The sequence below is a fragment of the Podarcis melisellensis genome (genome assembly GCF_964234715.1).
Source record: "Podarcis melisellensis genome assembly, chromosome: 9".
In the NCBI taxonomy this organism is placed as follows: Eukaryota; Metazoa; Chordata; class Lepidosauria; order Squamata; family Lacertidae; genus Podarcis; species Podarcis melisellensis.
Window position 1 is genome coordinate 49,973,712 of NC_138541.1, and position 12,557 is coordinate 49,986,268.

Sequence of the window (12,557 nt, forward strand, 5' to 3'; positions counted from 1 at the left end):
CAATATATTAGTTGTTTGAGTAAGGGGAAAGTTATCCATTAAATAGAACACAATATACTAGCAACACAATACAGTTGTACCTTGGATCCCGAATGCCCTGGAACTCGGATGTTTTGGCTCCTGAACACCGCAAACCCGGAAGTGATTGTTCTGGTTGGCGAACGTTATTTGGAACCCGAATGTCCGGCGGGGCTTCCGCAGCTTCCAATTGACTGCAGGAGTTTCCTGCAGCCAATCAGAAGCCGTGCTTTGGTTTGCGAACGTTTTGGAAGTCAAACAGACTCCGTTCAACTTCCAAGTTATGACTGTATATAGCAGGCTGTAAAAATGTGTGCTTTCCTTTTCTGGTCCATAACAACTGTATGAGCCTGTCTAATGAAGAACCATCCTTTGTGTGGAAGATCCTACCCTATATTAGGGTATTACTTAGCCAAGATCAGTTTCAAGAAGACCTGAACCGTTCAGTGAAGGGGGTGGGGGCAGTGTACCATGATCTGAAAATACAAACACTTATCCCTTTCCCTGGGCTAGCCCTAGGGGGATGTGGAGCCAGGACAAATCACACTGTGTGTGTTCCCCACACCTTTCCTTCATCCACCGTCTACTCCTGCTCCTGGTGGCGGCGGCATCACCTCCTTCCACCTCAATTGCTGTTCAGGTGTTACTTTAGTGCCCCTCCTTATTTTCCTGTTGCTTTAGCAATGGCAGTGCCAGCGAGGTCTTCTGCCACCTGCCTCCCTGCTCTAGGCATTGAGGAGGTGAAAAACCTCACTGGGTGGGTGGAAGACAGCTGGGCACCAAGCACCCCCCCTCCCAAAAGTAGTTGGGCTGGGGCCATCGCCCATTCATTCCCCACACACCCAGGGATAGCCCTAGTCCTCCCAGCCAGGTGCCATTGTAATTGGGGCAAAACCGCTGTTCCTATGTTACTCACATGTAGGGCATATTTGTTTTGGAGCAGGGCCACACTTTTAACATTGCCCCTGATGTTGCATCCTCTTCCTCCAATGTGGCACTTGGTTGACTGTAAAGAAACCCCAGTGCATGAGTGGTGCAGAGCCTCCACATGATCAGGAAAGGGAATAGTGGGGACTGGCATTTTCTGTACCCTCCGGGTCCATGGGGGGCCTGTTCAGAAAAGGCCACGCCACTGTGTCTTTCAAGATGGTAGGTATAAGTCCCTCGCATAGTGAAGCATTAGCCATCCAATCAATATCTTCCTGCTAGATTTTGCCAACTGTAATGGGCAAGGGACCAAGAGGGTGTGTAGTTGGCCTCACAAGTCCATGTCTTCAGGCCACGACAACTTAAACTTATCCCATAGATTGTAAGAAGACAGTGTTCCATGGAAGTGTGGCTTCGGGTCCCCACAATTTTAATTTCTGGGAGCCCACAGTAGCTCAAATGCTGAGGCTAGCAGTGGTCTCGCCATTGGTGACACATCTTCCTGAGGTGTTGCGATATTAGCAACTCTTTATGGTAGCTAAATAAACTGTGGGGCTGTAGTGGCAAGCGTATTGTTCTCTCAGCTTGATATGAGAGAATCTGCCCTAGGGGATAGTACTGATCTGTTTTCCATGGCTGCCTTAAGGATTGCTGAGCTAAGGTATACAAGGTGCTTTTTACGCTTTTAAGCATGACGTATAAACACTAATTATTACTTTGCAGTATGCCAGACTAGTTAATAGCTACTTGCCTGGTTGCCTGTATTTAAAGGTTCTGGAATTGCTTACAGTATCAAACAAACTTTGCTTTCTAAACCCAACCTAAAAGTTTTATTTAAGTAACGGTTTCACAGCTCTCTGTAGCTTCTCTCCTTGGGCCAGAGGAAAGTGAATGTTGCCCCTAACTCTTCCTAGTTCCTCTCAGGAAGCACAACACATGCAAGCTGTATCTAGTGTATCTGTCATACCATTGCACCCAGTGGGGGGGGGGGTCCAAAAAACTGTGCAGAGAAACTTTTTAGAAGCTGGCTCCTTTTTCATTCTGTTTTTTAGGGCAAAAATGACTGATACAGGGTTTGTGTATGCCATAAAATGTAGTAAAAAGCTATTGAATTTAAATGGGTTTTGCTTCAGCTGAATGTATTTAGTATGAGGATGTTCACTCCCTTTTATTTCTTACAATGTGTATGTTTTAATCCACCTTTTCCCTCCTGGAAAGAGGAAATAACTGTCATTCTTTTAGAAAGGAAATGAACTGCTAAAGTTGTTTCCCACTGTTGCCCATCTTTTGACCCTTCCTCTTCCTCTTGTGAAACATTCCTGTGCCCTGACCCCTGTGACCAAAGCTGTGGTAAATTTTGGAATGGAAGAATGGACTATGTTTCAGTGTGCTGTACTTGAAAGCAGTTAAAGTGCAAGGACTTCATTTTTATTTTGGTACCCTCTGTGCATACATTAAATTAGTCAATGGCACTCTGCTCATCTGTAAGCTGAACCCCACGTGGAAACTTTACTAGTGATTTTACTCCTGTTGTTCCATTGTTGTCATTCCACCAATACTGAATTACACCCTGTTGCCTCGTTCACATTTTTAATAGGATATGTATCAGATGGAGGATGAGGAGAGAGGATTGAGGTTGAAGAAAGAGTTGTGAGTGGAGGGGCGCCCTTTTCCCATCCTTTGGACCCCCTGGGAAGCTCAACAAACCTTCTGCCCCTGGAACTGGGTGTGGAGAGTACAGCTGAATGAGAGACAGCTGTGGGCAGGCTGAGGAAGTACCACTCGCCTCCGGCCTGCCCATGAAAAGCAAGTCTAGAGCGAGAGACTAGACTAGAGTTCCAGGAACTCTTCTTCTTGTGGTACTTTTGTGGGTGAGGTGAGAGTTTGTTTGGACCCTGGGTGAGAACCCAGAGGCTGAGAGGGAGTGTGCATCAGAAGAAGCATGACTTTATATTGATTTATATATATTAGTATCTTTGTATTAATGTAACATTTTTATATGTAATTGTGTATTTTTGTAATATTTTGTTTGTCTGTTGTTGCTTCAGTTTTCTGTGCACAGTTTAGAGATTTTTTTTAGTATATTAAGAGGTATATAAATTTTAATCAAATAGGAAGGGCACCCATCAGATTTAACATGTAGGAGCCGGAGTTTCAGCCAAATATTTCTGCAAACATTTCCACATTATCTAATAACTCCTGGACATTTTTAATTACATGTTTGTAATTGCACGTTTTAATTACAAGCTTAATGTGTGAAAACAGAATTTACCTGTCTGTTAATGAACAGTAAGGTATTAATTCATAACCCAGTGGGGGATTCTGAGTATTATCTGTGTTAATATGCTTTGTATGAAGGACCTCCTTGGCCAATGTGAACAGCTGAAGGACTCAATGGTTTGGTTATGGCACTTTCTTCAATATTGCATTTCACCTCTGGGACATATAAAATTATTATATACTACTTTATACCACTAGAGGTCAGTATAAACAAAGAAATAATGGTTGTAAGAAACATTTTATAAAGGAAACCCTGATTTCTGCAAAATAAAATAACATACTGTATTAAAAAGCTAAATAATATATATATCAAAGCCAGCCTGTATTTCTTCTTCTGTGATAAATACTGGTTTAGGCAAACCTGTGATTAACCAAAGTTATCCAACTTATCCACTCTTTTAGATAAGGCTGACCAGTAGGTGATTATTTTGCTAATTATTGTGAAAATATATCTATCATACTGTTACTAAGTAAGTGGCTCTTGTGGTGTTCTTGAGTGGGTTTCTGGTTATAACGTTAAAAGAGAATTTTAACATTTCTTTCTAAAATTATGTTCAGAGCAATCCTAACTGTGTAATACTGTAACCTGCCCTGGCAGTTGGGACTTTACGGTGAAGGGCAGGCAAGCAAGTCATACATATACATAAACTTGCTTGCAGGATCATTGCCTTGTTGTGGTGAGTGGGCTTGCACGTTCCTATGACCCTTGTGAGTGAAGCCGTCTGGAGTCTGGTACTCCCAGCAGGGTCACCCAAGGGGTACGGTCATAGAATCATAGAATCATAGAGTTGGAAGAGACCACAAGGGCCATCGAGTCCAACCCCCTGCCAAGCAGGAAACAAGGGGTCAAAGGGGAGGAGCTAGACCAAGAATGATCCAAGAAGTTCTCAACGACAGAACAGGCGAAAGATAACAAGGGGTATGTTACAATGGCTGTAATGGCGGATGAAGGCTGCAGCACATAAAAATCTACCGGTCGTCGTGATACTCATGCCATTGGAATAGACTCTAACTGTGAAGACTGTGCATTGGTCAGCGTGTACTGATCTACACACACACAAAACAAATTCACGTACAGGCGTCTTCCAAAAATCCACCCCAAACCCAAAAAAAGTCCCATGGCGATCGGCAAATGGTAACAGGGGCAAGACCATGAAATCTGGAAGCCCCTAGTCGTGAACCAGCCTGTGGGCAGTGGATTCACTCGTTCTGACTCAAGGAATGAGGCAGTTGTGTAGCTCGGCAGCTGAGCAGTCCTATTTAGGATACACTCTGCTCACCGTGAAAAGGGGGGAGGGCATAGAAAACGTGCCCTAAACATAGCCTGCCTCCCTTTTTCCCTGACTGGATTACTGCGCAACCCAGCAGTTGTAAAAGACAATTGAAGTTTGGAACAAGGAAGATACGGACTTTGTTGGAAAACACAGATAATGAGCGTTCCGAGCTCAGGATGGCCATCATTGCAAGAGAGTTGCAACGAATAAAAAGGAGGCTACACATTCCTCTGGAAAGGTCTACCTGAACAAGAACATCAAATACATGGAGTAGGTTTTGCTATCAAAAATGATCTTGTGAAGCTCTTGTTAGGAGTCCCTACTGGCATTAATGAGCGGCTTTCAACCCTTCGAATAAAACTCACCAAAAACCAACAGGCTGCTATTCTAAGCGCTCATGCACAAACACTGGATGCCGATGAAGACATTAAAGAAAAAATTTAGTCTCAGCTGGATGCCATCCTATCAGATAAAATTATCCTCCTAGGTGATCTTAATGCAAGAGTTGGGCGAGATTTTGATCTATGTCCTGGGACTATTGGGAAAGAAGGAATTGGCAACAGCAACCAGAATGGAATCTTACTTTTGACGATATGTGCAGCGCATAACCTCATTATTACCAACACACTCTTTCAACAAAAATAAATTTAAAACATCATAGAGGCACCCTCGGTCACACCACTGGTACCTCTTAGACTATGTAATTGTCCAAGCTGAAGATCTCTGTGATGTGCTCCTTGCCAGAGCTATGACGAGTGCTGATGACACTGAAGGGCCACTGCCAGTCAAGAGTAGATAATTATGGGATGGAAGGTACTGTAACTTACTGGCCAAAATATGCTTTGCAACTGGAGCAGATGGAAAAATGGTCTGACTTGTGTTTGGCTGTTTTCATTTCCCTATTCATGAGCTAAGAATGGAACTCAATATCTAGTACAGCTGTAATCTTAAAGGGCAGCATAAGGATCTAATCAAAATCTAAATATTTAAATCTAAAATTCAATCATTCAAACACTGTTTCCTTTAAAGTAAAATTTATTTAGCAAATTTTCAGGCTGCCCTTAAATTGAGTTAGGACCGGAGTCCTGGGACATCTGGCTCATTCATTAAAGGATGCTCAGCTTTTTCTTGCAATGCTCGTCTACAGGACTCATCATTTTCTTGTCTTTTCCTTTTTCTATTTAGCTTAGAGTTCAGATATTTCTGTACAAAGTATATATTTTAATTCAGAATAGATTCTCGGAAGATGCGGTGAAGTCTTAAAAGCCAAAAATTGGCAAGAAGTCTGGAAAAATGAGGGTTGCGGCAGTAAACTTGAGATGTATAATTTTACCAATCTAATGATATTTGACAGTTTCCCCTTTTCAAGAACTTTCCTATGTAAACATTGCCGAACTGGAGTATTGTAAAAGCCACTTAAAAAAACATTCTTTACTGGCTGGATTTAAAGCTTTTGTTTGGCCATGTTTTCTTTTTGGCATATATTACATCCTCTTTCCCTCTTCTGTCTGTTTTAGTTTCAGGTTTGTATAGTGGTTTCCTTTTGCCGTTCGTCTTCTTAGATTCTCTGAGGTCAAGTGGTTACTAGTGAAAGCTGAAATATGAGCAGAGTAGTGTTTTATATACTCCCCACCCCTCACTAATGAGTTCTGTTAGAATTTTCCAAGGCGTTTACAGTCATGGACCAAAAATATACTGCGGGTTGACAAGAGACAGAGCTACAGTAATATGTAATTATATATGTATCTTTATGTTTTATCTCAAGCATGGATCAGAGTTGAATACAGGATTAGGAATTGGTCAGGATAGGACAATATCTAAAGGCAAAAGCAGTGGGTTGTATTGTGAGGAGTGATTTGTTGCAAGGTCCAAATGGCATCAAATTTGGGGCAGAGTTCATGCACGTTGAGAGAATGCAGGGCTGCTGTTAGGCTAGAGCTGGGCTCAATAACAATCTGTCTGACATGTTTTGTACCAGCTGAAATTTTCAAGTACCATAGCCTTCAAAGGCAGCCCCATATACAGTCATAGAATCATAGAATCATAGAGTTGGAAGAGACCACAAGGGCCATCGAGTCCAACCCCCTGCCAAGCAGGAAACACCATCAGAGCACTCCTGACATATGGTTGTCAAGCTTCTGCTTAAAGACCTCCAAAGAAGGAGACTCCACCACACTCCTTGGCAGCAAATTCCACTGTTGAACAGCTCTTACTGTCAGGAAGTTCTTCCTAATGTTTAGGTGGAATCTTCTTTCTTGTAGTTTGGATCCATTGCTCCGTGTGCACTTCTCTGGAGCAGCAGAAAACAACCTTTCTCCTCTATGTGACATCCTTTTATACATTTGAACATGGCTATCATATCACCCCTTAACCTCCTCTTCTCCAGGCTAAACATGCCCAGCTCCCTTAGCCGTTCCTCATAAGGCATCATTTCCAGGCCTTTGACCATTTTGGTTGCCCTCCTCTGGACATGTTCCAGTTTGTCAGTGTCCTCCTTGAACTGTGGTGCCCAGAACTGGACACAGTACTCCAGGTGAGGTCTGACCAGAGCAGAATACAGTGGCACTATTACTTCCCTTGATCTAGATGCTATACTCCTATTGATGCAGCCCAGAATTGCATTGGCTTTTTTAGCTGCCGCATCACACTGTTGGCACATGTCAAGTTTGTGGTCAACCAAGACTCCTAGATCCTTTTCACATGTACTGCTCTCAAGCCAGGTGTCACCCATCTTGTATTTGTGCCTCTCATTTTTTTTGCCCAAGTGCAATACTTTACATTTCTCCCTGTTAAAATTCATCTTGTTTGTTTTGGCCCAGTTCATTATACAGTGCATTAGGGCTGGGCGGTATATCAATATATAGTCCAAAACTGGTTTGAAGTCCTTATCGGAATATTGGTTTCATAGTTTTTGACCTGGCAATATATTGTGAATCATGATGTGTGTTAGGGCTGGGCGATATATCGTCCAAAACTAGTTTCAAGTCCATATCATTGTATTGGTTTCATTATTTTTGACCTGAAAATATATTGCAAATCATGATGTGTGTGTGTGTGCTATGTCAAAATCCCAATGTGGGGGGGAAATGTGAAGCTAGCCAAAGCCTCTACATATCTCCATCCTTATTTAAGACATCTTGATATATCAATATATCATGATGTTTAGCTGGTGATGTATCATGATGTTGAAAACCAAATACTGCCCAGCTCTACAGTGCATTGAGAACAGCCATGTGCATCAGACTGTAGCCCTTTAAGATCAGTGGCGTAGCGTGGGGGGCGCAGGAGGGCCCAGCCGCACCGGGCGCAACATCTGGGGGGGGCGCGCTTGCGCTCGCAGCTCTCTGCCCCTACCTGGCTCACTCACTCTCTCTCACTGCAGTGCTGGCTGTGCGAATCCAATCCGAGCCGCCGGGTTGCCGCCCACTGTGGAGGGGGTGGGTGCCAGGCGTGCGGTGCGGAGAGAGAGCGAGGGACTATCTGGGGGAGGGACAGTGCAGCAGCCGCCCAGCACAGCTCTGAGCGTGGGAGAGAACCACACCAGACCAGACCAGGCAGCAGCAAGAAGAAGCTGGCAGCGGCGGCAGGTTAGGGGGCGCAAATTACTTGCCTTGCCCCGGGTGCTGACAACCCACGCTACGCCACTGTTTAAGATCCAGTAACCTTTTCCCTACACTGCCCAACTATATGCCTACAGGAATGTTCTAACAAGCAGGACCATGACTACAGTCGCCCTCTTCAACTTTTCTCCAGTAACTTGAGACCGTATGTAGCTAACAAGGAGTGCTTAAATGCCTTGTCTTCCATGCTAGCAGAACATCTTGGCATAGAGAAGAACCAGAAGAGTATATTTAGGCTGGTTAACCTAACTACCTTCCCTCTGCAATTCTCTGAGCTCGCCACCTTCTCCAGAGGAATGGGCAGCCTTTGGAAGAGTGTGACTGCTGAGGAAAGGGAGAATTTTTTAAACTCCTCTACCCCCCCCCCCCGCTTTCAGTCACAGAAGCCTCAACTGCAGTAAAGAAGCACACAATTAGATATGTTCTATTGTTCTTCTTCAAATATTCACATTTCCAGGAAGTGGTGGTTTTTTAATAAATAAATAAATAAATAAATAAATAAATAAATTATGAGATAACTTCAACAAACCCCTTCTATTAAACTTTTTAGTACCTCTTCAAACATTTCATTAAAAAAAAATCAAACAAAATCTGATTTTGCTCGTGACATTAGAATTTGGGTTAAAAAGAAGAATAGAGGTCTTTTTGCAAGTTTGGGGGCAATTTTAGTGAGTGATACAGAGCCCAAAATGGCTCAGGATTTTTCATACATTTAACAAATGTGTGAGAATTCAAGATGTGGTCTAAAGAAAGCCGTTTCCAAATGTATTAAAACTTGAAAAAAGGACCAGGATTTTTACTTGTAATTCGATAGCAGCAGGCTGTGAAAAACCAGAAAGTTGCCAAAAGATGACAAAGATGTTTCTCAACAAATTTGTGGAGTGAATTTTTTTTAAATACGTTTAATACAGTGAGATCTATAAAAATTGTGCTGGGTGTTTGTTACTTCCAGTACATTGCAACAACTAATGGATGTCAGGCCCCTGTTGCTAATGAACCCATAATGCACCTTGAAGACCTCTTTAGTTCAACTTTCTTATAAATTAACACCTAGCCCAGTTGTGACATGGAATTTTGACTATAAGTAACACAGGCAGCAGTCTGTATGCAGTTTGATTCCAGTTGCCATTTAAAGTCTTCATATCAAACACAACAGTTCTTGGACTGCTCACTTTGGTGGCCCTCAGGAAGGCGGCTTAGCTGCCTCTAGTTTCAACAGTGTGTGCCAGCACTGCAGTTGGATCTGGGCCCTACTGCAAGGAACCGCTTGTATCTTTATCACAAGTTCCCTATGAACTGTATGTTTGCAGTGGCTCTTAGAATTGGGCCACTACTTTCTTTCGATGTTACTGTGACTAACTTGGCTTTAAATGTTGATGTGCTTTTTTAGGGGAATGGCAACAGCCAGAGTTTAAAAAGTCTAATGTACAGAATAATGTACACATACTTACACTGATTGAGTTAGATGCTAGGATAAGCTAATGCAGCCCTTAAATCCTAGTCTAGACAAAGCCCTTGTGGCAATGTGAAGGATGCTGTGGAGAGCCAGGGGCACGCCTAATGTTTTTGTAAATTAATGGATTTTCTGGCCCAAACCTCTGTATGGAGGATGTGGAGTGGGGTGTAGCTGATAGTCTATGGCAGTCTGGCTGTGTGCCTGTCTCTGTTCTCACACTGGTTTGGAAAGGCCTCTTTGAGGCAACAGGTTTCATTTATTCAAACATTTAGTTGTTTAGCATATTGAGTGCTTCTGTCTTTATTTTCTGTCAATTCAGTTTAGGATTGCTTCACCATTGAGCTAAGAGTTCTTTTTATTTGCTAATTTAAAGTCTCAGAATGTAAATTTATCTCTTTCTTTAATATATGTACACACAAAATTCCTAATCTATAGTTCAACCCGATTTAAATATTCTGCATACACATTGTATCCCAGACTAGATTCACAGTAAGTACAGCCTAAATGCATATGAAGTTAGAATACATGAATACTGCTCTCTTGTAAGCTATTGAGACACATCTTTCCTCAACATGCTTGCCTCTTTGTCTGTATTAGCACAATTGCTTTTGAGTAAAATTGTATTTTACAGACTTGCAGGTCCTATAGCTTCAAAAAAAAAAAAAAGCGCTTCCACTTTGTTAGGCAGTCAGAATTCATAGTCTGCAGCAAGAGAATATATGTTAATCTTCTTAAAGGCAGCAGATAAGATTTCAGAATCAGATTAAATATTTGTGTTCCAATGTTAGCAGACCTCCCTGGATCTGTCTGACAATCAATAAATCCTCTTCAGATTCTTTGTTCCTTCTGTCTGCCTTTCACTCTTTTTCAAGTTGAGAGCATTTAAATCAACAACACAATTTATGCCGTTTTAAAATGTTAAATTTTAAAACAAGACAGGTTAATGTTTTATTTGGTGCTAACTTGGATTTGCATCTCAAGTCTTTGACTGCAATAACTTTAGGGTGCCTCATCTATGTTTAGAGGAGGATTGTTTAGGACAATGTGGGCAGATTAATTCATGCACTTCCTTTTGAGCAATAAAGGGTGTCTTGTGACTAGATCTTTATCATTACTCCCATTGGTATTTAACATAAGAAAAGACTCACTAGTGGATGAATGGTTCAGCTAGGCTTTTTCTGCTGTATAATATACTTTTTATTTCAGAGTTCCAAACTCTCTGTCAATAATACTACAATGCTACTCATTAGGTGTGGTTTTCTTTCTTTTTGTATTTTTGTGATCAACAAAAATGTAGTTGCTACCAGAAAGAATAAACTGTACTAGTTCAGAAGAGAAAATGTTTAGTTAGCCTACTTTCTTATCCAATGTTGTACAGTTCGTACATTCAATTAGCCTAATCACTGAAAAGTATAAACTAGGCACAGTGACTGTTACCACTGATTGAAAAGGTACGGTATTTAATGTTATTGCCCTTGTTGGGCACTGCTACTCATTAGTTTTGCAGTAGAGGGCACTGTTTTTATGTCAAAACATGAGCCAAACATTTGGTTTGGTACATTAGATGAATTGCTTTTTAAAAGTTGCCACTTTGAATTGCTTTCTAAACTATTGTTTCTGTCTTACTTTTTCTAGCAAAATTCTGGTTTCCAAGAAGATTGACTATGGGAAATGACTATGAAATAACATCCCCCACTGCCAGTGATACACATGCACATTGCTTTTTATGGGGTTCTTAAAATATTAGTTATGCTCACTTTTTTCACCAACAACTTACATGCTTTGTTGAAGTAATATACAGTATTCTTAATGTTTACATATATGGGGTAGATTTAATTGAACAGTGCAAACAGAACTGTTATCTGATAAAGAATTCCAAAGACTTGCATAGGTGAAAATCTCTGCCCATTAGATGTCATGTTACAGTATTGTTTCTCGCTGTTCAGTCATGTTATGATATTATGCTGCAAACTCAACATGAGCTGCCATTTCTTATTATAGTCTTGCATAGCCTCCCCTTTGGTTTGAGAAGTGTCCCACTTCCCCCCACCTTTTATTTTGTAAAGAGGCACAGCTGGGCCAACCTATTCCTCAGAGCACGTATGGAGTGGTGATCAGGCAGAATAGTATGGCAAGGGCCTATTTGTTTACATGGTTAGTGAGTTGTTGTTATATCCTGCTTGCTTTTCTTTAAAACAGGGATGAGGAGCCTGGGGCCCTTGAAATGATGTTGGACTATAACTTCCATCACCCCTAATCACTGGTTATTCTAGCTGGGACTGATGCAAGTTGGGTCCAGAAACATCTGAAGGGTTACAGCTTCTCCCCTCCTGCTTTAAAACAATCCATTATTGCAGACAAATATGAATACGAAAGCAGTGTTAATATTTATTGATGCAGAGAAGGCCTTTGACAATATATCTTGGAGATTTATGAAGAGAAATCTGGAAGAGATGGGAGTGGGAAGGGCGTTTCAAAATGGCATAGAAGCAATCTATTCAGAGCAAAAGGCTAAATTAATAGTGAACAATGTGGTGACAGAAGAGCTTAGAATTGAAAAAGGAACACGACAGGGGTGCCCCTTATCACCTCTGCTATTTATTTCTGTCCTGGAGGTTTTACTGAACATGATTAGGAAGGACCAGCGGGTGGAAGGAATACAGGTCGGAGGAAAACAATATAAATTGAAAGCTTTTGCAGATGATCTAGTTTTGACTCTACAGGAGCCAGAACCTAGTACAAAAAGAGTTTTAGAATTAATCTATGAGTTTGGTCGGGTGGCGGGATTCAGGTTGAACAAACAAAAAACTAAGGTGTTGGCGAAAAACCTGACTTCTTCAGAAATAGATGGGTTCCAGAAGGAAACGGAGTTAAATGTGGTTAAAAAAGTGAAATACCTGGGGGTTAATTTGTCTGGGAAAAATTTGAATTTATTTAAAGACAATTATGAAAAATGTTGGATAGAAATCAAAAAGGATTTAG

At 41.5% G+C, this 12,557-nt stretch overlaps 2 protein-coding genes across 3 annotated transcripts in view; both read left to right on the plus strand.

Annotated features, from left to right (window-relative positions):
* The window catches only part of TRAPPC11 (trafficking protein particle complex subunit 11), a 68,774-nt gene extending 57,344 nt beyond the window's left edge, over positions 1-11,430 (plus strand). The window contains exon 30 of the mRNA XM_081926342.1: positions 11,211-11,430. Coding sequence (XP_081782468.1) covers positions 11,211-11,237 — 27 coding nt within the window. The 3' untranslated portion in view covers positions 11,238-11,430. The remainder of the gene's footprint in view (positions 1-11,210) is intronic.
* Positions 1-12,557, plus strand: part of STOX2 (storkhead box 2) — a 131,963-nt gene that overhangs the window by 18,212 nt on the left and 101,194 nt on the right. The gene's annotated exons all lie outside the window — the stretch shown is intronic.